The 27,703-nt window shown below is 34.9% G+C and overlaps 1 protein-coding gene across 1 annotated transcript in view; it reads left to right on the top strand.

The window, feature by feature from the left end:
• Nucleotides 1-27,703, top strand: part of SPRED1 (sprouty related EVH1 domain containing 1) — a 148,337-nt gene that overhangs the window by 102,560 nt on the left and 18,074 nt on the right. Inside the window, exons 3-4 of the mRNA XM_043984358.1 lie at nt 13,343-13,511; nt 15,056-15,105. Coding sequence (XP_043840293.1) covers nt 13,343-13,511; nt 15,056-15,105 — 219 coding nt within the window. The remainder of the gene's footprint in view (nt 1-13,342; nt 13,512-15,055; nt 15,106-27,703) is intronic.

Genomic DNA, 27,703 nt, shown 5'->3' on the forward strand with positions numbered 1-27,703 from the left:
GAACTCAGGTTTTCCTGACTCCAGGACCAGTTCTCTAGCTACTGTACCACCTAGCTGATGACAATATATAAGAATTGTTAAGCAAACGGCAAGGGCCCAGCTCAAGTGATAAATGTCCCATAAATTTTAGTAAATCCTAGCTTGGGGTTGGAACCCAGCATGAACTGTGGCTGCACGGGTTAACGTGACACTGACTAGAAGCTTTCCCATATTGACATAACCAGGGGAAAAGTTTTAGCCACATTTTTCATGTGCAAACTGTGGGTTGAAGGTTATAGCAGAACTGTGTGATTAGCAGAATTTGGTGGTTGTGGATATAGGTCTTAGAACAAAAACAGCTGGGCAGTAAAGATATCTGAAGACAAAGCCTCCAGGTTCCTCCAAATGTACTTCAGTTACTGCTACCCTCAAAATTTCCCATAGCAACTGTGGACTCTTTAGTGGTGAATAACTATCTTAGTATATCATGCCTCATGTCATTTGCATATCCTCTCACCCCTGCCTGAAGGATCACTCTTTCACATGGAAACTTCTCAAGAGTAGTACTTGATAGTGTGTATAAGTCACCTTGGAACAGGGATCCAGCCATAGCTATATGCCGGTCACCATGGTGCTGACTGACTAATGTCAGTGGGATTGGAAGAAAGGATTCAGTTAAATGTTATAAAGATCATTGTTTGCCAGTGACTAGAGGTAAAGGGAAGTGCTAACCCCTTTTCTTCCTTAGCTATATATTTAAAATCTTTGGATCTTAAAAAGGAGAAAATTTAGGATACTTATAAGAGAAAATAATAAAAATTCTTAACACATAATGAAATATAGAAAGAAAAAGGCCAGTAAAACTGCCAAAACAATAGTTAAAATTTAAGTATTTATTACAGTTGAATTCTCTATATTGTCCTGTGTAATGAATAATAGTACAACTATGAATTCTGAAGCTCTTCTCTGATTTCATTCTAGATGATGTCAGAAGTAGTATCTATTCCCACACTCTTTCAACCCTCTGTTTAATTAAAAGACTCAACAGATTGTTAATCATTTTGTTATCAACTATTTGAGCTTTTATATTGATTAGGATTGTTAATACAATGCTTGATTTAACTATGAGGTTTTGTCCCTTTAAGCACCAAAACTTGTTTGGGGAAGATCTCTGTCTAAAATGTACTTTATATTTCCCAACCTTTAAACTTTTCTTCATAACTAATATTTTTGTATTACTGTAAATACAGTGATGCCCTTAATGCCTTTTGGCATTAAATGGGCTTTGTCTTTACTCTTAGTGATCTCAGGTTTCCGTGCTTATGGTTATTATATTAACTTTTAATTTAATTTAATTTTTTGCAGGGCAATGGGGGTTAAGTGACTTGCCCAGGGTCACACAGCTAGTAAGTGTCAAGTGTCTGAGGCCGGATTTGAACTAAGGTCCTCCTGAATCCAGGGCCAGTGCTTTATCCACTGTGCCACCTAGCTGCCCCTTATATTAACTTTTTATAATTTTTCTCTCTGCTCACTGTTATTAGTATTACCCACTTAGAGGAGCTCCCTCTATATCTCTCTCTTTCTGATTTGCTCTTACTTGCTATGAACAGAGAGAAATATGAAACATAACTAAGCTTGTTTTTAAAATATATGAAAAGGGAAGACTAAATAAGCTTTAAAGATCATCCCTGTGGTTCAATAAAGTGCATGAGCTTTAAAGTATCACATAAAGTGGATTGAGCACTGGAGTTTGGAGTCAGGGAAACCGAATTGCAATTCTTGATTACAATTTACTGCTAGTTGTCTAACCATGGACAGATCACTTAATCTCTCTGAGACTCAGTTTTGATATCTATAAAATGGAGATAATAATTTATTGCAGAGGAGGGAGAGCATTCCAGGCATGGGAATAGCAAGAGACAATGCCTGGAGCTGAGAAATGCGAAAGTCTTGTTTGTGGACAGTCAGGAGGCCATTTTCACTGGATTAAAGATTATATGTTGGGGAGTAAGGTATAAGAAGACTGGAAAGGTGGGAGGGAGCTTAGGTGATGGAAGGCTTTGAATGCCAAATAGATCGTTTATTTAGAGAGTCACTAGAGTTTATTGAGCAGGGGCTGTGTCCAAAAATAAGCTTATTATTCTGCGCCTCAAGTTTATCATCCCTCTAGCAAGAGATGGAAAACATGCTTTATCATCAGTCCTCTGGAAAATTTGTTATTTGCATTGATCAGAGTTCTCAAACCTTTCAAAGTTAGTTATTTTTACTTTTTTTTTTTGTTCTTGTATACATTGTTCTGCCCCATTTTGTACAAGTTTTCCTAGGTTTCTCTGAAACCTCCAATCCCTTCTTACAAGTAGGTACAGACTTTTTTTTAAGCTTTATTTCATTTAGTTATTTATTTGCTTATTTATTTTTTGGTCATGAAAGTATTTTATTTTCCACTTGCATGTAAAATAGTTTTCAAAATTTGTTTTCATAAAATTTTTAGTTCCAAATTTTTCTCCTGCCCTCCCTTCCCTTACCCCTAAGACATAAGGCAGTCTGGTATAGGCTATATATGTACCATCACATTAAATACATTTCTGCATTAGTCATGTTGTAAAAGAAGAATCAGAACAAAAGGGAAAAAACCCGAAAAAGAGGGGGGGAAAAAAAAGTAAAAGCAGTATGGTTCAATCTGCATTTAGAATCCACAGTTTGTTTGGTTTTTTATTTGTTTGTTTGTTTATTTTTTTCCTGGATGTGGAGAACATTTTCCATCATGAGTTCTTTGGAATTGTCTTGAGTCATTGCACTGCTGAGAAGAGCCAAGTCTATCACAGTTGATCATCTCACAGTGTTGCTGTTACTGTGTACAGTGTTCTCCTGGTTCTGCTCACTTCACTCAGCATCAGTCCACTTAAGTTTTTCCATTTCCAGGTTTTTCTGAAATCTGCCTGCTCATCATTTCTTACAGCTCAATAGTATTCCATTACATTCATATACCACAACTTGTTCAGCCATTGCCCAGTTGATGGGCATTCCCTCAATTTCTAATTCTTTGCCTCCACAAAGAGAGCTGCTATAAATATTTTTGTACATGTGGGTCCTTTTCCCTTTTCTATGATCTCTTTGAGATACAGACCTAGTAGTGGTATTACTGGGTCAAAGGGTATGCACAGTCCCATAGCCCTTTGGACACAGTTCCAGATTGCTCTCCAGAATGGTTGGGTCAGTTCACAACTCCTCTGGTGTTCATTAGTATTCCAATTTTTCCACAGCTTCTCCCAACATTTATTATTTTCCTTTTTTGTCATATTAGCCAATCTGATAGGTGTGAGGTGGTACCTCAGAGTTGTTTTAATTTGCATTTCTCTAATCAATAGTGATTTAGAACATTTTTTCATACGTCAATGGATAGCTTTGATTTCTTCATCTGAAAACTGCCTGTTCATATTGGGAAGCCAGGTAGGAGTTGTCAATAATACCTGAAAAAGTCCCTCCCAAGTGGGCTGGGTCCCACTGGTCCACTGAAAATTCTTAATATATACGTTGTCTCCAGGACTTAAATCATGCAAGGAAGAGTCGAAAGGACCAGCTTGTACAGCAACTCCAGCTTCATGGAGTTCACGTAGCCTAGTTTGTAGTTCCTGTATATAGGAAGCAACAGAAGTATCACCTCCCACCAGTGATGTATAGACTGGGGAAAAAGTTTTAGCTTGGATAGGAGGGTGACCAAAAAGCATCTCATAAGGAGATATGTGGAGTTCTCCTCTTAGTCTACTGTGCAGATAGAATAATGCCAAGTGTAGAACATCAGGGCATTTTAAATGGGTTTCAGTACATAATTTGCCAATCATGCTCTTAAGCTCTTTATTCATACGTTCAACTTGGCCTGAGCTTTTAGGGTGGTAAGGAGTATGAAATCTAGGAGTTACTCCCAAGAAAGAATAAATCTGGAAGAGAATTGAATCTGTAAAATGTATACCTCTATCAGAGTCAATGCATGCTGGTGGCCCACCTTTCCATAACATTTTCAGGTGTCATCATGGACATATAACTAAATTTGGCCTTGATCCAGACATATAGTGGTAAAAAGTGTTAGTAATGTCATAACTGTCTCAATTTTGTATTGCATATGGATATGAGTATCCTCAAAGGGGGGACTACAATATGCTGTATATGTCAAGTTTAAATTTCTTTTGTATATTTTGAAGAACTTTAATTATTTAATTTGAACATTTTTGGACAATGCTATGCTAAAGATTAATGAAAACCCAGCAGTTCCAGAGACAACCAGAATCCAGAGACAGCCAGAATCCAGAACAGAATCCAGTTTGTTTCCCTGATGACATCTCAACTCTCCTTTGAAGACAAGGTTTTAAGGACTTTAAATGGACATTTTTGTTTTTCCTTCTGTTACTATATACATCATCTGTAATATGTATTTTCCCTTTCCTATTCTGTTATTAGTATATTGTTTGTTAGCATTGGTTATGATATTCTGTTTTATTTATTTATTTATTGTTTGTTTGTTATTTTTTGTTCCATCAAGGAAACACCCCGTGTTTCTTGATGAAACAAAGCGGGGAATGTAAAGAATTAATTGTTATTTAAGGTTTTTATGACCCCATCTTTTGGCTAGAATTTTTTTTAAAACCTCAGCACGCATACTGGCCTCTGGGGCTCCGCAAAAGGCACAGTGCTCCACCCACTGGTTGTAACCAACGCCTACATGGGCCTGGCAAAATTATAATGATTGGAAGCTTAGTGAGGGCAGTTGTGTGACTGTCAGAGTGGCCAGCCAATTGGCTGGGGGCTGTGTGTGATCAGCCTGGGGTCTGCTGGGAAGGAGGGAGGAGATTCGCCATACTAGCTGGAAGCTGGAAGGCGACAGGACTCTGCTGTGTATTCTCAGCTGATTCCTGGGCGGTTGGGTTGTTCAGGTTGTATAATTTCCCTTTCCCCATTTTATTTCCTTTCCCTTGATCCTATTGATCCTGTTTGCGTTTTTTTAAGTTCATTCTTGTTAAATAAATCCTGCTCTGTTTTGAGGGAGGCTGCCAGTCTCTTTCCTTACCCCAGTATTGAGGCGAGCTGCTTAGCTAACACTCCCCAATTAAAAATCGGTCCCCATTGGGGGCGGCTAGGTGGCGTAGTGGATAAAGCACTGGCCCTGGATTCAGGAGTACCTGAGTTCAAATCCGGCCTCAGACACTTGACACTTACTAGCTGTGTGACCCTGGGCAAGTCACTTAACCCCCATTGCTCTGCCAAAACAAAAAACAAAAAAAATTTAGTCCCCACAATATCCTTTGATGATTTCTCAATTGGGGAATTACTTGAATTCTTATAAAATTGATTTAGTTACTGATATATTTTATAAATGAGGCCTTTATCGGCCTGTAAAAATTGTTTCCCAACTTTCTGTCTCCCTTCTAATTTTGACTGCTTTGTTTCTATTTGTACAAAACCTTTTTAATTTAATGTAATCAAAATTACCCATTTTGCATTTCATAATATTCTCTATCTCTTGTTTGGTCATAAACTGTTCTCTTCATAGATCTGAGAGGTAAACTAATCCTTTGTCTCCTAATTTCCCTATGGTATCACCCTTTACGTCTAAATCAAGGTACAAGGGGCAGCTAGGTGGCACAGTGGATAAAGCACCAGCCCTGAGTTTGGGAGGACCTGAGTTCAAATCCAGCTTCAGACACTTGACACTAGTTGTGTGACCTTGGGCAAGTCACTTAACCCTCATTGCCCAATCCCCCCCCCCCCCATTAAATCAAGGTACAAACTCTTCTGAAGCACTCCTTGAACACTATTTTCCATTTCCTTTCCCTTTCTTTAGTCCTCTAATCCTCTTTTACGTTTCTTCAGTTTTCTTTCCTTGCATCTTTCTTTTGCTTCTTTTCCTCTTCTGTCTCTTCTTCACCCCCCCCCCCCTCCCCTGCCCCACCATAGCAGGGTTTGGGAGGAGGAAGAAGTAAAAACAATTCTGTAGATTTTTGGAGTTGGGTAGAAATGCTAAAGAACATCAAGATAGACACTTAGGTGGATCTAGGACCTTATTGATATAGGCACAAATTACAGTTCATTAATGTTTTCCCCTGTGCCACTTTTGTTCATTTCCTTCTATAAAACTCAGTAAGGGTGGGGGGTGCTTTTTCTAACTTCCCTGGCAATGTGTGTTTTGTTCTTCAGTTAACAAAAGTTTATTTTCTCTTCCTTTTACCTCCCCCTACCTCATCCCAGGCCCATAAAAGTATTGAGATTTATAGTCTTCTGGTCTTTCTTACCCAGCTTGTTTAGATCTGTTGGAATGCAAAACCATTTTCACTAAATACTCTTGACATAATTATATACTTCCTTCTCTAGTCTTCTAGTCACCTTCCTAGAGCTGGCTCCAGCCAGTCTACATACAGCAATTACATTCAACTCTAACCTGGTCAGGTTTTCTGGTCTTTGTAAACAGATGAAAATAAAATGTCTTTCTTGATACTGACTCCATAAACAATTTATGAATATTTTTGAATGAGATGGTGGCATTTAGTTAATTATGCTGCTTTTAATTATAAGATTTATGTACCCTAATTTTAATGTCCAAAAACATTAGTCAAGTGGTTTTACACTGTATATTAGTCTTTTTTTATTTAAAATTTTTAAAAAATTTTTGACGGGGCAATGAGGGTTAAGTGACTTGCCCAGGGTCACACAGTTAGTAAGTGTCAGGTGTCTGAGGTTGGATTTGAACTCAGGTCCTCCTGAATCCAGGGTTGGTGCTTTACCACTGCATCATCTAGCTGCCCTATATTAGTTTTTAAAAGGGACAGTTATTATTCACACTCTGATTACAGCTTGATGGCTAACTTAAGGTTTGATGATAGATGTGTGATGTTTTGTTGTTGCTGTTATTGATATCAATACTTATTAAAGAAGTTCTTTCTTGAACTATATCCATAATGACCACAATAACATATTTGAAAATGGTGCTAAAAAGCAGCCATCTCAGTTTGAGTGCTAATGACCAATTTTGATCCCAGAAAGCAGATGATTGAAACTCACTTTTGTCTTGAAACAGTTTGATGGGAAGGGGAAGATGTACAGGTGTTACACAGGTACTGCTGCCAGATAACTATGTATATAATATGTTTTAAAGTATAATAACAAAGTTTACATAATTGTTTCTCTCTTGGGTTGATCTTTTTCAATATAGTGTAATAGATTAGAAAGTTAAAGTGCAGATTTCTCTTTAATTTAAAAAAGTTCATGTCTGATTTGTTATGTTTTGGCATTTGATGGATTTTATGTTTTCAGATTCATGTAAATTTTGTGCGATTTAGTTTTGTTAAAAAGAAATCTGTAGACAGTTTAGAAGAAAGCAGATAAGAACTGTTTTGAAAGTAATGTGTGTGATTTTCATATATTTTTTAAAATAAGCAATATGAAACAGATTTATGGGCCTGCTGTATATGTGGAAATTCTGTCAAAAAAATTTAAAACATAGGCATCTTTTTTAAAAGAAATAACTATATACTTATTACATTGTGAACTATCAAAGTTAGCCATTATCTAAAATGAAGGTGATATGTGAATACCTATCTATGTAATACAAAGGAGAGTTGAGCCATTTGTATTTTTGTTTAACCTCTCTAGCCATTAAGTGTCAAAAAGAACCTCAAACAATACATACTATAGTGTTTTTATTATGGTCACACACTAGAAGTTCCCAGCTCAGGAATAAGTTTACTCAACTATTAGTATCTTTCATTAATAAGATTGGACCGGATTTCAAATATAACAATCATAAATTGAACATCTTAAAAACTATGTTATAGGGGCAGCTAGATAGCACAGTGGATAAAGCACCGACCCTGGATTCAGGAGTACCTGAGTTCAGATCTGGCCTCGGACACTTGACACTTACTAGCTGTGTGACCCTGGGCAAGTCATTTAACCCCCATTGCCCCACCAAAAAAAAAAAAAACTATGTTATAATCTTTAGCAGCTAGCAAGGAATAATTGGCTCAAAATTGTTCATTTCCTCTTGGATCAGATATTTTCTGATAAATGAATTACCCATTCTATTAAGAACTCCTAACAAGGGTCTGGTAAACTAACTCCTTTTAACTAGATTAATAATTACTAAATGACACCATGTTGGCCTACAAGTTTGTTTCTTTACCTGCATCCCATAATTCTTAAATTTAGTAGATTATTCAACTGAAAGTATTGGCTATATTGATTATAATCATTTGGTAAGAATCATAAAACATACAAACAAACAAAAAAAACCATTTTAAGGGGGCAGCTAGGTGGCGCAGTGGATAGAACACTGGCCCTGGAGTCAGGAGGACCTGAGTTCAAATGCGGCCTCAGACACTTGACACTTACTAGCTGTGTGACCCTAGGCAAGTCACTTAGCCCCAATTGTCTCTCTCACACACACACACACACACACACACACACACACACACACACACACCCCAAGGGAAAAAAAGCATCATATAACAATTCTGCAGTTAGTTAAATTTGTTGGCCATTCATTTTTCAATATTAAATTCATCAATGTGGAAATTAGGTGCTACTGCTTTTGATAGAAGAATCAGCATAGTGCAGTGGGAAATGTGGATTTTATTCTTAAATCTGCCTGTATTGTGCAAATGTGTTATGTAAATGTACTGTGGGACCTCATGCACTTACTCCATCTATAAAATGAGACAGCTGGATTACATGGTCTCTAAAATCCCTTTCATCTCCAAAATTATTTTATTCTACATATTAATATGGTATGGGTACTTATACTTTGATTCCATTTCCTCACCGCACACACTCCATCTATGTGCATTTGCACCTCTTCTTTCTAGGCATTTTCATTCTTTGTTATTCTTGACCATTTCAGTCTCACTCCTCACAAGAGGATCTACACAAGAGATCTGGAGTGCTTCATCCAAGACTTGTAATATTTTGAGTATTTCCTTATTTTTCTTGGGTTATCTCCATTTTGCCATTCTCTTGCTATATTATCCACAAATTGTTGTGTATTTCACATGGCTAGAATAAGCTGTTTGAAGAATTCTCCTACTTGCTTTGTTTTCTCACTTCGAGTACTGTGTGATTGATATACACAAACAGTTGGCAATTCAGTCAGTAAACAAATATTTATTGCACATTTTCATTGGAAATAACAAATAGACTAACTGTGGGGAGATAAAAAATGTGTGGTATAGACTATAAATGCTTAGTATTCCCTTGATCATGATCAAATATTAATATTAGAAATTGCTTCTATTGCTATTACTTCTACAAAGGCTTTTCTGTTTTATAATTCTTCCCTTTTCCTGTTATACAATATGACATTGCTATCTTTTATAAACCATCAGGGGTGGGAGTCTGGGGGGTTGGTTGGTTGCTTGCCCCATCCTGATAATGAATTGAAGCTGAATCTTTTGCGCATAAAACTGCTAGTACAAAAAAGAATAACTATTCCATGTTATGTATTAGAAAGCAACAAGCAGATTAAACTAGAAGCCTTTATAAATGTTTGATCTTAGCAAGCTATTTGATATAGTCAAATATGTAAACATCTTTTGTAAAATAGCAAATTTCAGACCTTAATCTGACAACGGAACCTGAAAATGAGAAATGAATTTGAGCAGTCACTTTTTAATTCTTTGAATTAACAAGAGAACCAAAGCATTCAAATGTTTTATGCCTCAAATAAACTTTCATTCATTCATCAAATATTTAGTAATTACCTAAGTAATTTGCATATTATACAGTGAAATGAAACTACAGCTAAAAAATATATTTTTAAAATATCACTTAAGTACCAAAACCCCAATTCCCAATATATGATGTAACCACAGTTCAAATATTCTATTTTTCATGCTGTTAGAAACACAGAGGCTGTAAGAATCACTCAGTGATATAGAAAGACAAAGTTTAAGAAGTACTTTGAGAAAAAAAAAGTACTTTGTTTTTCTACCTCTTTATGAATTTAGAAATGACATTATTTTTCTGATAATTAGTTTTACCCTTAATTAGGGATGTTAAAAAGTAATCTTGTTTTATTTCTTAAATCTGAACAAAATAAGAGGTTATTTTCAGTTCTGTAGATAAAAGGCATACACAAAAATCTGCTTCTACTTTTTAAAATTAGTTTGACATCTTTTCACATCAAGTAGCATGACTTGTTAGTACTTTTTTTTTTAGGTGGAACTCTGAATTGTTGGGTTTTAAAAACATAATAAAATTGCACATATTTTGTCAGAAATTGTCTCAATTATATGTCATTTGGGAATTGTAGATTTCTGGAAATTACTATAACCATATTGCTTAGGAGGATTTAAACTGATATGTTGTGGTAAATTCTTATCTGGTATAAAACATTTGAAAGACTTAGCTTTAGAAACTTGTTTGCTTGAATGGAGAGGCAGTTATAGAAGAATTCTGAACTACTTCCTAATTTAATAATGTTTCAAATATCCAGAGAATTTTTCAAAACCAGATGACTTTTCATAGTTTTCACTAATTTATTATTTGTTTCTGAGATATAAATTACTTCCCCTTTCCTATGCCTTCCTACTCCAACCCCCCCATATTTATCATTACAGTTATGGTGATTGGAAAAATCCAAATAAAACCAACTTCTTTTGGTTCACACCTCTGGGGACACAATCTACACCTATAGCTACAAATACCTTTGAATGACAGTATATGAGTCCTGAAATATTAGTCTCATTTTTAGCAAAGGAGTAATGCTACTGAGAGAGGGATTGTGGTTTCCAGTTGTAATAAGTAATTTTGTATACATATTTTCTCATCTCACTTCACAAGAGTAGTTAGATAAATCTTCTCATCATATTATATTACATGTGGTGTTAAATTCTTAATTATTACATGCCTTTTGTCAGGATTAAATTATAACAAACTCATTAACAATAGTAAAATCCTTCTATTCCTTGAATCTTATTTTTGTCAAATAGTATACATGCCATAAGATATTTAGAAATTTAAATTTTAATCATCCATTTATTTAATTAACCTTATTAGTTGTATTCAGCACGTTTTTAATAAATATTAACTATGGTGGAAACTCTAAGAATAGTTTATTATATAATCATAATAAAAGATAATCTAGGTCTCCTGATTACAAGGAGCCTTCTCTCTATTACCTGCATCATATTGCCTCTCCCACCTTTGACAACTGACTTCTGACATATACACTCTACACTATGTGACATCAAGAAATAGTCTAAGTTACGGAACGGGTGTCTTTTGGTATTGGTAGAGGGAGTCCCATACCAGGTATTCTCTACACTGAAGAAATCACAAGTCCAATTCAAAAAAATGAAGCTACATCCTTTATACCATTGCCTCCAGGCAGAGTCTCATCTCAGATATTTGCTATCTGTATCTTGTCTTTCACTAAGCAATTCATTTTCTAACTGCTAGTATATAGAAGTTATCCTTAACTCTCTTATTTAAGCTCACTTTTTTTTTATTTTTTTTTTTTTTAGTGAGGCAATTGGGGTTAAGTGACTTGGCCAGGGTCACACAGCTAATAAGTGTTAAGTGTCTGAGGCCGGATTTGAACTCAGGTATTCCTGACTCCAGGGCCAGTGCTCTATCCACTGCACCACCTATCTGCCCCTTAAGCTCACTTCTTTGGTGAAAATGTGGATATTTGGTGATTGCCCTTCTAGTATAAAAGCTTTTCTTATACTTGAAAATAAATCCTCAATCTAGAAATTTACACTTTTGATTTAGGAGAAAACATTTATGCATAGCATATACGCAGTTAAAACTTTAAGGTGGTTTTTATTTTGTTTTGTTTTTTAAGTTTTAATTCTCTTCTTCCTTCGTCCTATGCTCTGGGTACAAATTTTTAATTTACAATAAATTAGATCAAAGGAAGTCACTGCATGCAAGTACAGTACCTCTTCTCTGAGGCCAACTTGATTTCTCAGTTACTGTTGGATTCCCTAGGGGAGTGAATATCCCCTAGTTCAGGGGATAATCTGTAGATCCATATTCCTAAAATGAGACCTCAAGCTCCCCAACTTTTTTATTTACCGTTAATAGATAGCATATGATGAATTCAAAAGAAAGATATTTACTGAGATGATCAGAGCAGTAGCTACAAAATATCCTCCCACACAAACCTAGGGCACGCTCTGCCATAAAATATACCCAGTGTCAGTGAGAAGAGTGGGCACAAGGAGAGAGGAAGGAAGAAACGAACAAAGGAGGGAGGGAGGGGCACAGATAGTAAGGAAAATACACTGGTAGTGAGGCAGACATGTAGAAAATAATGAGCCCAGTAAACTCATACTGTGCTACTGAAAAGCCCCAACGGCCTTTGTTTCATCATAATGTCCTCCTGTTGCTCTCATATAAGCATGGAGCCTCTGCTAGCCAAGATCCCTAGATCTGCTCCTGCATATACAGCTAGACTTATGACTGACTGCCAGAGCTTATTTTTCTATCTTAAGTCCATCCTAATTCTCTTCTCTGCTGCCAGAGGATCTCTACTCTAGAGCTGGCAAGGGTCTTTTTTGTTAAAGACCACCAGAGACGTGGCTGATGTTTGGTCAGCCAATTGACCTCTAATGCCATCAAGTGGATCATCACACCTCATCTCCTCTTCAGGAGATACTTTGTACTTTTTTAACACCTTATTTCTGTTACCTGGTCTTCAATTCCTGCAATGAAAGCTTTTGGGTTGAGGGAACTAAATGAATCAATAGTGGTTTCCTCAACTCTTCTCCCTTCACCCCCATCTCCAACTCACCCTGCCTCCCCAGATTAATATCTTCATTGAATCCCAAAGCAAAAATAAACACAATAAACAGTTATGTTTGTCTTTAGGAAGATAACCTGATTTTATATATTAAAATCTTTCATTTTCCATTTCCTGGCATTGATTATTTTAAATCCTAGCTACAAATACCATACATTTTTTCAGAGTAAATCATGGTTCTTGAAAAGGATGGCATTAAAAATGATCAATTATTTACAAATGAAGATGCTATAAAATATTCATTAACATTTTCATAGTACCTTTAATCCAAGGTGCACATTTTTTCACATCTGTGACTTTTTTTTAAAGAAAATGTTTTAACTATTATGAATCACCATACTTTTAAAATTATTTTCAACAAAAATAACTTATCCTTAAAAGCATATTCTGAATCTTACTTAATTTCTGAATTAATTTGATAGAGTATGTGAATATTAAGTAGCTTTGATATTTTTTTAAAAAACAAGTTGACATTGTGGTTAGCTGCACGACCTACACACCCCAATCTGAACTTAGTCTCCTAGATACCTTCAGTATGAGTGCAGTAACTTAGTGTTTTTTTATTCATGGCAGGTGGTTTTAGAATGTATACTAAAGAAGGACCTCATTTACAACAAGGTCACCCCAACCTTTCATCACTGGAAGATTGATGACAAAAAGTTTGGCCTCACTTTTCAAAGTCCTGCTGATGCAAGAGCTTTTGACCGAGGCATTCGAAGAGCTATAGAGGATATTTCTCAAGGTGAGTTTCATGTCTACCTTCTTCTCACTTAGTTTTATCCATTATCTCCATCGGGCCTTCAAAAGTTGACCCAAGATTTACATTTAAAAATAAATACATTTTCAGTGGTACAAAGCCCTTTTTCAATATTGTCTGTCAATTTAGAATTATTACTGTCCTTTAAAACTCAAGTTTTGCTATAACATTTTTTTTTTACTAGAAACATTATTCATTAAAATGGCGAGAAACATTTTCTTTTTAATTGGTGACTTTAACACTTGTCACATAAGAATTTGAAAAGAAGGTGAAGAATTCTGGCACACAAAACATTTACTTTTAAACATTAGGTGGCGCAGTGGATAAAGCACTGGTCCTGAATTCAGGAGGACCTGAGTTCAAATCTGGCCTCAGACACTTGACACTTACTAGCTGTGTGACCCTGGGCAAGTCACTTAACCTTTACTGTCCCACCAAAAAAACCAAAACCACCTCAAAAACACAAATTACTTTCAAAAAGAAGAAAAGTCACCATATGATTGCTATTTAATTTTTAAATAACATCTAATTGAAAAAAATAAGTTTTGACTAGTAGACTATGACAGGCTGCATCCCAATTCATTGTACATTTATTATTATTATTATTATTATTATTATTATTATTATTATTATTTTGGTGAGGCAATTGGGGTAAAGTGACTTGCCTAGTGTCACACAGCTAGTAAGTGTTAAGTGTCTGAGGTACGATTTGAACTCAGGTCCTCCTGACTTCAGGGCCAGTGATCTATCCACTGTGCCACCTAGCTGCCCCTCATTGTACATTTTAAAGAGAGCAGAGAAACTGAAGAGTAGTAGACTCAAATTATAGAAAGACAGATTTGGGGGCAGAAAATGAGTTAAGCAAATTAATACCATTTCAGGCCTATCTCATTCCCACCAACTTTTCACTATAATGTCATTAATTTAAAAAAACCACCTAATCTCTCTGTTTTTACTTCAATATATTTGCTACATTTTTGCTATTCTACTAATAATGTATTTAACAAGGAAGGTCATATTTATATGTGTGAAAATTAGGGTATATTGATGCATTTAGTTAGATTTTACATATAAATCTGATTTCTGAATCAGAAGAATACTCTGTGACATTAATTTTTTTTTAGTAAGCATATTTGAGCCTTATGCTCTCAGTGGTCTGAAGACCTTTAATTCACCCAATTTGGAGTCATCCAGTTAGTTATAATTTGCAGGAGTTAAAAGATAGTAAGGGAGTCAACAACTATTTTTCTGCAACAAAAAGGAAATTGCCAATTGTTTCCACTAATATTTCTCTGGAGTTAAACTCATGTGCCTGGTGCCTACCTGACTCTCAGGTGGGCCACATAATTATCCATAATTTCCAGTAGTATTGAGCTGACACAGGAATCAATTGCATCATTATAGTATATATGAAAATGTAAAATGAATGTGACAAATATTATTATGCAATATTATATATACATATAAGAAAATATTCTGCATATGAAAAACTCAGATTAGCCTAATTCCTTGTTACTTTTGTTCTTTAGACTGTCTAACATCACAGAATGAAGTTGAAGTAGCTGAAGATAGCTTTCCAGTAAGTATTATTGTCATACTGTTCATGTTATCATTATCATCATCATCATTATTATTGTACTCTAAGGAAATGACAGCCAAATCTTTGGGGGGACTTCGGTTTGCTAATTGTGTTGATAATTCATAATCATCTTAAAATTTAATAAATTATAGCCAACAAAGTAGAAACAAGAAAATGGCTTATAGAAAAAAGGCAGTTTTAAAAGTATCTGCCTACTTTTAATTACCCCATAGCCTCTAGCAGGTATTGTGACTGAAAATGAAGGAAACTTTCTTTGACTTCTTTGTAGCTATGAGGCCAGCAGAGATATGGATAAAATTTTATTTAAATACCATTTTCACATCATTCGTGTACTTTAGCTATATTAAGGTCCCACATAATGGTCCACATCAACATTACTTTGCCAGTTTCAGGCAATTTTATGAAACCAAAAAATCTTTACAGAAGCATTTGTAAATTTTCGTAGTAATCGATTGAAAGAGAACATTTCATAATCATGCTTTCTTCTGGAAGTGTATTTATAAGTTAGAGATAAATTAGGAATGAAAGTGAACAAGAAAAGGGACAGGGAAGCAAAATAGAGGCCTGCATAGCTAACATTTGTTCAGTCACTTGGCAGATCACAAAAATGCTTTCCTCACAACTCCTTTTTTCCAGATGAGAAAACTAGAACACAGACAATGGAATGACTTGACCAGGGTACATATCGAGGAAGTGTCAGAGTCAGGTCTTGAACCCAGATCTCTTAATCTTAAAATCCAATAGTGTCTCCACTGCCCCTTGGTGCTTCCAGGAGCAGCATAAAGACTAGACTTAGAGATTTAAAATAGAAGGCTTGAGTAGAGGAACAACATTTAACCTCCTGGGCACTGTCCATTTCAGCTTTTCCTAATTTTTCATTCCTCATATCCTAAGGGACCCACCGAGAAACATTAAAAAACCCTCATTCACAGGAGGAAACACCTAAGAATTGTTTTCAAATTGAAGCAGTTACTAAACTTTTCTATTTTAAAAAATAAAGTAAGCTTTTTTCCATTCACTTGTTTCTGACTTTAATTGTAGAGGTTTGTTTCTTGCTTTGTATGTTTATTTTGGTTTTATTTATCATAATTTAAAACAAATTTATTGTCCTTTACCTATAAATGAGAAAGTTGTACATGAGTGAATTAGTGCCCCTTCCCTTCCTAATACTGCTTTATAATAGAAGCTTGGATTATATCTGGTAGATAAATAAAACCTCCCTATTGCTTTATTCCTTTATTATTTATTATCTACTCGATATAATCTAAGCTTTTATTATATGATATGGTTATCATATGATTACAGCATATTATTCTGAGCTAGATTATTTAGCAAGTTAAACATGATAATAAGCAAATAAAATATCTTTTTTAAGTTGAAGAGGGGTTGGTTATATGAGGAAATACCTTTTTGCACTTGACATTAATTTATTTCTTCATAACTTCTGCAGAAAAACTGATTAAAAAAAACTTGTGGGGGCGGCTAGGTGGCGCAGTGGATAAAGCACCAGCCCTGGATTCAGGAGGACCTGAGTTCAAATCCAGCCTCAGACACTTGACACTTACTAGCTGTGTGACCCTGGGGAAGTCACTTAACCCCCATTGCCCCCCCCACACACAAAAAAACAAAAAACAAAAACATCTTGTAACATAGGCCTTTAATTATTTTGTGGATACTAGCCCAAGACTTAGTTTGTCCATATCTTTTATATCCTTATTCTGGCAAGGTTATATGACCAACACACTTTCTTTTATGATTATATATTACCTAAATTATTTTTTGCTGTTTCTTGTGTATATCATCCTTGGCAGTGTACTGTTTTCTATGCCATGAACTTTTCCATTGTCCTTTAAGTCACATTTCATTTTGACTGTTTGGAGATTCTGGTGTTCTATAAAGATTTTTGGTATAAATACCAAAAAGAGCATTTAATGCTTTAAAAAAATACCAGGTTTTTGTTTTGTTTCAGAGAGAATTTTGGAATCATTGAAAGTTTTTCACAATGTCAGCTTACTACAATCAAGCCTGCTTTATTCCTTCCTCCTTTTTAAAATTCCAGGCCCAACTAATTGTCTTTCTGTAATACCTAACCAAGATAGAGCTCTTTATTAATGGACAAATTCAGTAGATTTCCCATACTTTCTCTGGCTTCCATTTGCAAAAGCTTATCTTTAGTTTTCAGCTAAAATGAGAAATAGAGGTTTTAAATCTATTACCAGGATATTTTTTTAATTAGATGTGTTCATTTCCAAGGTGGGTAAATTGTGAAATTTCTAAGGAAATTTTAATTTTATAACCAAATACTGTTGTGATGGAAAGTGAAGATTTTATTGGAAGTTTAGATCATAAACTCCTTCAGGGAAAGTATAACATTTTCATTGTTTTTTAAGATCCATTTTACAGTTACTTAAACCAAAGCCTTAGACTTAAATTGGTATTTGATTCTTTAAAAGATTATCCAAGAATGAAGCTTGAATGAACTTTATACTCATTCTCTTTCTTTAGCTTTTTTTTTTAATGAGCTAATTAGTGTCTTTATATATTTTTTTAAAGGGCTGGCCTATGCTTGTTTTAAGATAAATTTTACTATTTTACCTGCCAAGTCTGCAAGTTCTAACACTTGAAGCTTATTATTCAGGTGTATTGGAATGATCAGGAATCCACAAAGCCCATCTCACAATAGAATAGAAGTTTAAAAAGTAGAAAATCTCAAATTTAATGCTCCAGGCAAATGAAAGATGAGACTTAATTGGTCTCAAACAAGAAATTGACATCTTTTCTCCTTTGACCCTAAAGAAGTGCTTAACTGACTTATTCTTTCTCAGGTTTAGGTATTATAATTTTTGTGCCAAAGTAGTTAAAAGGGCTATAATTTACCTCTATTGTCTTAAGTGGTTTTGCTTCAGGCAGGCAGGATGTGAATTTTTCGTGTACTGATTTGCAGAGGTAACATTTAATGAGCATTTTCTGTCTGAAGACAAACTTGAAAGACTGAAGCTTTCTGGAAAATGAGCTTTATGGCAGTCCTAGTAATAAGTATAATCCTACAGTAATTCACAAAGAACTCTGCAGGTTTTAAGTTGATTTTTGTCTGCATATTATGTGACCAGAGAGTTTCTATGCAGTCTGTTTTGATGCTGTAGGATCTATTAAATAAGATATGGGTGTAACTACTATTTTTAACTGTAAAAAAAACTATTCCAATAAGAGGCAGTTACTGACATCGTTTCTCCATTTATGCAAAATTAATTTTTTCGTTTAAAATTTTACCTAGCTCTGTTTATGTAGAATATTAGAATAAGAAGAAATAAAGATGTATTTTGTGGCAGCTAGGTGGCGCAGTGGATAGAGCACTGCCCCTGGAGTCAGGAGGACCTGAGTTCAAATGAGGCCTCAGACACTTAACACTTACTAGCTGTGTGACCTTGGGCAAGTCACTTAACCCCAATTGCCTCACCAAAATAAAACAACACCAAAAAAAAAGAAACCCCAAACAACAAAAAAGCTGTATTTCCCCTGTCCATTTTCATGGTTTAAATAGTTAGCCATTGTTTTCTAATATACTGAACTTACCTTTTCGCACATCATCAGTTGTGTCATTCATAATATCCAAACAAAAACTTACTGTACTGCAATTTTGGAACAAAGCTCATTCAAGTGACAGAAAATATACCAGTTGAATGTTATATTTCAGGGAGAATATTACAATCTAGGTAAAAGTACAGTATAAAACTTAACTTGAAGTATTATATTGCAAGTTTGTGATCAAACCTAAAAGGAAAAAAAAAAGGTCATTCTAAACACCAGAAACTTAACTAAAGTTTTTTATCTCTATTTAAATGAAACAATAATTGCCTAAATTTTCCATTGCTATTTATAACCAAGCTGAAGGAAACTGTAGCTTCATGGAATACAACCATAAGAAGAGAGTTCTTAAGAGTAATATGGTCTCTGATCTCTTCGTAATCATTTATTTATTTGGAACAGAACATTGTTAAAATGTTTAAAGAATTGGGAGAAGGGGGAAAGTGAAGAGAAAATCTTTGAAGAAGAGAGCAGCTCAGTCTGGTTTTCATTTTCTCTACAGCTGTCATCTGGCTTTGAGTTACAGCTGGAGTCATTTTATTGCTTTCCCCAGCCTCCTTTTTGCCTTTGCACACAGAAATGTTTTAGTAGTTTTAAGGGGAAAAAAGTCAAAGAATCGCTAGGCAACCATAGGACAATGATTATTATACCAGCAGCTGGGAGCAAACCAGATTTCCGTTGTGCATTAAAAACTGGTGTGCATTACTTTATAGATTATGCAGATTTTAATCTGTGCCAGTACTTTGCTGGCTATGGGGTTAAAAGAATTGGATGTAGGAGGTGTATAATTGCTTTGGACATTTGAAGACAAGGAAAATACATATCTGTATGTGTAGGTTTTTTTGTTTTGTTTTGTTTTCAGGTATTTTTTGCATATTATGCACTTCTGTGCTTTCCAGAGAATTGTGGTTTTGTTTTTGTTTTTAAACTCATGTTTTCCAGCTAGTATAATGCTATACATAATGCTAGGAGTGCTTTACTTTAGATTATGTCAGTATTTCTATTAAGTGCTACTTTTCAGGTGTTTATCACCCTATAATTAAAAAATTTATTGGATTGCATATGTAAATTGTGTGTGTGTGTGTGTGTGTGTGTGTGTGTGTGTAATCTAAGTATTCATGGTCTTTTTAGTATACCTCCAAACCTACATGGCTCCATAACAAAATTAGGTAGGTTGTAATGTAATACTTATCATGTAGATATTCTTTATAAGGGGGGCAGAAGGAAACTATATTAACTTATTAATAAGGTACTGTACAGATTATCAAACTGTCATTCAATCTTCTAAAAGAGTTATTTCATACTTTTGCTTCTAAAATCTAGTGTTGTTAGGAATGGGAAGAAGAAGTCTTAACTCCTCAATTACTATTTTAGTTTAAAGAGAAGCAGAAGTATACAAGTACAGGTAAAAAACTGACTCAGGAGATTCTTTTCTTTAATTAAAGAGTTAGAGTTGCAAGTTGAATTTTATATATTGAATAGAAAGGAAACATACCTACAGTTAAGATACATTATGCTTAGAATCCTTTACCTTTATAATCATTCTCTCCAGAGAGCTGGGAAGTTATTAACTAAAATATTTTTCCATTCATAAATCCTTTAAAATGATTATTACTTATAACCTAAATATAGATTAAACTTTAGGCCTGTTCGTTTTCTTCCTTTTCTAACTAATTTAATTTGGGTGATCTTTTTTTTTTTTTTTTTGGTGAGGCAATTGGGGTTAAATGACTTGCCCAGTGTCACACAGCTAGTAAGTGTCAATTGTCTGAGGCTGGATTTGAACTCAAGTCCTCCTGAATCCAGGGCTGGTGCTTTATCCACTGCACCACCTAGCTGCCCCTTGGGTATTCTTTTAAAAATGTTATATCTACATTAAATAACCAAATTTTGGCTACCTTCTCCTAATAAGCACATTTGTAAAATTATTGGGATCTGAACTATTTCTAACTTGACAGGCTAGTTGTGTAGTATTTTGTAGTGCTACATTTGGACAACAACAAAGTAAAATAACAGTTTTTATTTAATGAAAATTATAAAGTCATATATACTGGATATCTTCTTTCTCTCCAACAAAACCACATACTTATTTGAACTTCACATTTGCAGCCAAACTTTACTTACTGGAAGCATTCCTCTCTTGTTCTACTGATATTTCAACACTACCAATGTTCCTCTCAAGTTGCCCATTTTTACTATATGACTGGCTCACCTTTTTTGATTATACATGTCTTCAGTGCTATGTCAGTCATTTTTGTTAATGTGCCATAGTCTACTTATGTTGCTTATATGTCTTTCCATTGCACCTTTGTAAATTAATTCTAGGATTATGGTGCTCAAGGCTCATAGCCATATAATATCACAAGAAAAATAATTGTTCTTTTTCCCATCTTTTAGTGAGTAGTTTGGGATCAGGGAAAGAACTACAAATTTTCCAGATGCTTCTTCCTTCTCAGTTCTGATACTGATTCCTATCCATTTACAGTGAATCTCCAATATTTATTTCATGAATTAGTTGGAAAGTTATCCTGTCTAAGCAACATGTCATAATCTGGGCAATAGGTAGGCAAAAACCCATCTACTTGTGTTTTTTTAGTGTAGCTAATTAAACTAGTACCTCTGACATTACTGTGGATTTCAGTGAGACTTTGTATTATTACAGGGTTCATTGAAATTTGTGCAATGTCATCTGCAAGCAGAACCCAATAGTTCTTTATGAATTTAATGTGTGTATGGAAGGAAATTCCTTATTTGAAAACAGTCTCCAAGGCTGCTTTTTATTCTCCTGAGTCCAATCCCTCTTTAAATTCAGTAAATAGCAGAATGGAATTTCCATACACCTCTTAGTTGTGTCACAATAAAGATAATGTCTGCTGTAGAAAATTGTCTGCAGAAATCTGCTTTCTCATGTTTTCATCAAGAGTACCTTCATTGTGTTTATAAACCATCCTCATGAAGATTTTTTATGAAGATGACAAAATAACATAATAGTGGTTGTTTGCTTTTTCTTGGTCATCTCTTTTGGTAAAAACACAGTGTCTTTGATCTCTTCCATTTGGGAGTTAGAGAATGGTCTTCTTTGAAATATTCTGAGAGTTAATCCCTGAATCACTTTAAACTTGTGTTGCCTTTTGTCAGGGGCATGCTGGTTAATAATTAACATCTGTCTCTCTAGGAAAAGAAAAAAAAAGTATGTATGACATACACATTTATGTTTAATCTCTATTATTAACATTTTCTCCAATTTTTTTAAAGCCTAGAAAATCTGAGGCATTTATGCTTAATCTGATATTTAACTGCTCACATTGAAAATTTAGCAATCAGCCCTGAGCCAGTACAAGCTGCCTGCATCCCATCTCTGCCTGAATGTTACAGATTTCTTTAACCCAGGTTTATTCAGCTCCAGCTACACGGCCCAGCTTTATCTTTGTTAAATACTACAATTGCCACTTTCTCACATTGTACATTGAGTTACATAGGTGGTGGAATCTAAATGCATCTATGCTATTACAATTAAGTATTGGAATGGGTCACTGTAAAAATGCCTTGAGACTGTGCATTTGATATATCCATTTGTTGTTTTCTGTGTTTACAAATGCTCTCATAACCTTATATAATGGAGTCTCAAGCCAATGGCAGTTTATCTTTAGCTGTTTGGAGAAAACAGTATTTCCTTCCTCCTGCAAATATTTTATCATTTAACCTGTGGTCTCAACTGGTGTTGTCCTTGACCATCAGATTATCACCAGTATGGCAAGATGATATGTTTGCTGGACTGAAATTGTTTTCTAGGTTCTTTCAAGCACAGCATAGTGGAGCAGAAAGAACTGCATTTGGAGTTGGAAGATTCCTACTTGTCCACTTATTAACTGTGACTTTAGGCAACTCTTAAGACTCTTAAGAAATGGTGACAAGGGGCAGCTAGATGGCGCAGTGGATAGAGCATAGGCCCTGGAGTCAGGAGTACCTGAGTTCAAATCCGGCCTCAGACACTTAATACTTAACTAGCTATGTGACCCTGGACAAGTCACTTAACCCCAATTGTCTCACTTAAAAAAAAATGGTGACAAGATCAATGTAGTTACTTTGTCCAATTTCTGAAAGAAAATAACAATGATTTACAAGCGTGAAATTCTCGAGTGGTCTGTTTTTGTCGTCTTTCATTTCTTGAACCACAGTCATATTTTCCAATGAAATTTTCATCATCTAGTTGTGTCTTTTTTGTATTTAAGTCACTGAGTATCAGAATTGTATGATTTTTCTTGAGGGACAGAAGATTTTATGAAATTCTTCATCTGATTTCTCAGTTTCCTTCTGGAAATTTTTTTCCCCTCATAACTACATATATTTTGCTCATAGTTCCACTCATTGATTCAGTTAGTAATTAACTTGAGGAAATATACAGTGTGTCTCCTGTATTATACAGTTTTAAACTATTAAAGCTCAAAATTACACTAAAACTTTGAGACATCCTGTATTTCAATAATACTCACAAGTGTGTTCCTTATCTTATTTTGTATGCTTTCAACATTTGTAGTTGTAATTTATAAATCACTGTAAAATTTAAGGGAAATTAGTCTCATAGTATCAAGTGGTTTAAAGTTAAAATATCAACATGAGATTATAGTAATTCATTACACAGTTGGGTGTATATATATAATAGTTAGATAAGAAAGACGAACAATCTATTATTATATACTGTACTTCTCCTCCCCCCCCCCCTTTTTAAAGATCCTTTGAATCTAGGGAAATGTTTTGAAGTCCTTGATGTTGAATTCTGACCTCCACTAGGTCAAGAACAATCTTCTTTTTATTGTGGCATGGGACTTAACAGAACCCCTCATATTGTAGGTGCTTATTAAATACTTGAAAGGAATTTCAGTGGTCATCTAGACCAGCCTGTGCTTGAATAGGAAACCTTTCTACAGCATCCCCAACAGGTTTGATTTGAAGAAAACCTTCCTAATAATTGGTACAATCCAAAAAAACCAGAATGGATTGCAAAATAGAATAATGAGTTACCTTTCACTGAAAGTAAAGCTGCATAACTCTGAATACCTCCAGTGAATGGGAACTTACTATCCTAACAATCAACGGACTTGCTATTTAGCATATTTCAAATCATTAGCAATTTTTTCTGCATGTCAAACGTAAGTCTCTCTCTTTCTTCAACATCCCTTGTGGAGTTTTAAAGAAACTCAAAATCAGACTTGTGGCACAAAGAAATCAATTTTTCATTATTATTCACCCAGGCATTTAAAGCATTGTAGATAGTGATTGGTGTTAAGAAGTTCTGACTGTCCCTATCCCCATCCTAGTGGCTTCTAATTATATCAGGTAAAACAAATCCAATTTTTCTTCCACATGATAATGCCTCAAATTCTTGAAGATGACTCCATCACATTTCCACTACTTGCTAACTTCTTTTGATCAATCTTCATTTAGTATTTCCTTTAATCCCTTCACCATCCTCTTCGTGGTCTTGTAAGCAGCTATGTAATGTAGTAGATAGACGGCTGGGCTTGGAATCAGTAGGACCTGAGTTCAAAATCAGGCCTCAGACACTTATTACCTGTGTGACGCTGGGCAAATCACTTAACCTCTCTTCACCTTAGTTTCCTCATCTGTAAAATGGGGGTTATAATAGCACCTAGCTGACAGGATTGTTGTGAGGATAAAATACTATTCATAAAACACTTATCATGATGACTGGCACATAAGAAGTGATATATAAAGGGTAGATGCCTAAATTTCATGGGGCCAAGTCAGAGTTCATTAAAATGATCTGTTAGCCAGTAAACATTATTGTCTCCCTTATTTTTGACATTATGTTTCTTAATGTAGTGTAAGATCTTTGTTAGCCTTTTTTGACACCATGTCATACTGTTGATTCATATTGATTCACTGAGACCTTTCATGGGAATTGTTGCTTAGCCATACTTCCCTGATCTTATATTTCCACAGTTCATGTTTTTAGCCCAACATAATATAAGACTTGACATTTATACTCAAATACTTTCATGTATCTGTAATCTCACAATATGGATACTCCTAGCAACAGTACCTACTATCCCACGCTGTCCACACCTTTTCAGTGTGTGTAGCCTGGACCTTTTGTAACAGATTTATGAGAAGACACTCAGTGCCAGGGCCCTTCACAATAAATGTAAAGCTGGGAAGAGCCCCAGCCTATCCAATCCAGTGCCTTTATTTTATAAATGAAAAAACTGAGGTCCAGGGAGGTTGTGACTTGCTAAACAGTAAGTGTGAGAAGCAGAATTGGAATCCAGATTCTCTGATTCTACATTCATTGTATTTTGTTTGTTTGTTTCTCTCATATCATACTGACTCTCTAAACCTTGTGTGGACTTTCTATTTTTCTTTTCAGGTTCATAATTTTTTGGCATTCTAATTTAATCTACTTCTTGACCAGGATTCCTAATTGGCAATGTGGTGTATTCTATTTGTGCCCTTTACCCTTTGAATGACTCAGAATTTTGATTCTTTGACAGTTGTGATATTCTCTGATTAATAGTCTATAGATTATTTATCCATCTGCCCATTATAATCTTGACAATAAATGTTTCTCATCTACTTTGGTTTATCCTTTGTAGATGGTCATGTCAAATTCTTGAATGATTAATTATAGATAACATTTAGCACATTTTGAAATGTTTTGAGACTTGATTCAGTTCATTTCAATTCAACAGATACCAGCACAATGTCATCCAAAATGAACATCTGGAATCTAAGCTATCTGTCCTCTATGACAGTGACAGATGCTTTTGGCAAGCATACATCTTATGTTATTTCTCATTTGAAATCAGTAATAATTATCAAACCTGTTATATTTATATGGAATCTTTTATGATCTGAACATATACACAGGTGACATCTTGTTGGAATAGCCTTTAAGGCTGCATTTTGCTCTACCAAATAAAATACTTTAAAAAATAGTCCTCAAACAGTAATCATAGTAGATTCTTGTATTGTCTAAACTTTGCAATTAATTGCATGAATATATAGATATAGTCTGCTATAGAATGTTGTTTGCAAGAGGTGAAGAAAGTTGTCTTTTTTTAACCTTTACTGCCATTTCTACTTCCTTTTTGGAAGATGGTTAAAGCTGTCATTAAAACCCAAATGTGATAGGTTCACTATCATTGATAGCAAAAACCAAAAAAGAAAACAAAGAAAAACACCCCCAACCCTGTATTGTAGACATTTTGACATTTGACATAGAACATTTCTGTTTTGTTTTGTTTTTTCTATTATTTTTCTCAACAGTATCTTCAAAATCTCTCAGAATGATTTGGCTTAATTGGATCTCACATCAAGCTTTATCTTCCATGTGTTTTTCCTGCCACCAATATTGTATGAGGTGATACTGCTCATATTTTTTTACTTACCTACTCTGTGAGATGTTGCAGAAGAGCTTACATTCTAAAGCAGTGTTGCTGATGGCTACCATACCTCTCTGCTTGGCAAGATGACCAGGCATTTGCTCACTTAGGTGGATTCCAGGCTCTTTTTGCTTTCCCCATTGAGGCATTTCACGAGATTAGAGGATCATAGACCTAAAGTTGCTTGGGACCTTAGAAGCCATTTAGTTCAATCCCTTCATTTTATAGATTGGAGATACTTGAGGTCTTGCCCACAGAGGTTAAGTGACTTGGCCACCATAGTAAGGTATGAATATTCACACTCAAATGGATCTGTAGGTCCACTTCCTCACTTTTTTTTTTTTATCAATATGAGTATTCCCTCCAGTGATACTGATTGTTACCCATCAATCCTATTTGTCCCATATGATGCTTGTTTGAAGTCCTTCAATAAGTTTATGGGGTGGGGGGGCACCCAAAATACTTGGGGCCTTCTTCACATTCTTTTGACATCACATTATATGAAGGTTGTCTTTGGGAAACATGAGAAGAAAACAGATGGGCTTTTGCAAACAATATCCTATGGCAGACCACATTTTTACATTTACAAATTAAATGCAAAGTTCAGAGAATACAGGAATCCAGTGTACTTAATGTTGATGACCATTTCTTCATCTGTTTCCTAATTTTTACCATCAAGTGGCTTAATTTGAAATTAATTTAATTATTTGTCATCTATTTTAATTTTTATTCTTCTAAATTCATGATGGTTTTGTCCTTGCTCTTAAAGTCGATGGGCTGAATGTAATGTTATTTGGTGCTTTCTATGTCTAACTGCCCAACTCTCTCCCTAAAAAATATTTATGATATGTTTTTGACTTCTGTGTAGCTTTAAAACCTTTTGTTTCTTTGCATTGCTTAATCTTTAATATTTGCCAATGTTTTTTGCTTTCTTCCCCATGTCCAATTTTGCATTTGTGTCTCTAAGTATTAAAGCAAATGTTGATTTACTTTGAACATTATCAAGTTCTTTATAAAATTTTTCTCCCTGAATCCTCTATAATAGATGTTGGCTCTTAATTGGTAATTCTCTTCACGGTATCTTTTTTTCTTATAATCATCCTAACCACTCCACTGGGAGACAACCTGATGTTCAGTGAGATAATATTCCTTGTTATGTTAGGAAGTATGAACCCACATTTAGCTACAACTTCATTATATCTTCTAGTTTTGTTTATAAAGAGAATGTCAATATCGATATGACTTCTGAGGTTGCACCTAGTTCTTAACCTATGATTCACTTCCTCCAGTAGTATATCAATTTATTGTGAGACAAGGATCTCACACTTAAAATATGATTAACTTCATTTTTATAAACTAAGAACTATGGCATTCATAGCACTCTCTGACACCATCTCCAAAGAGGTAGAAGGGGGTGCCCAAGACTTAGGGACATTATGTATTTTTCTTTATTTAATATATTATATAATTACCTAGTTGCAAGCCTACTACTAATGATAAGCCTCTGCATATTTAGCTAAGCTGGTTCTCAGAAAGCAATGCAGCCCAAGCCTTTCTTTTACATATGGTAGAACCCATAGAGATTATAC

Source organism: Dromiciops gliroides, chromosome 2 (assembly GCF_019393635.1).
Source record: "Dromiciops gliroides isolate mDroGli1 chromosome 2, mDroGli1.pri, whole genome shotgun sequence".
NCBI classification, from domain to species: Eukaryota; Metazoa; Chordata; class Mammalia; order Microbiotheria; family Microbiotheriidae; genus Dromiciops; species Dromiciops gliroides.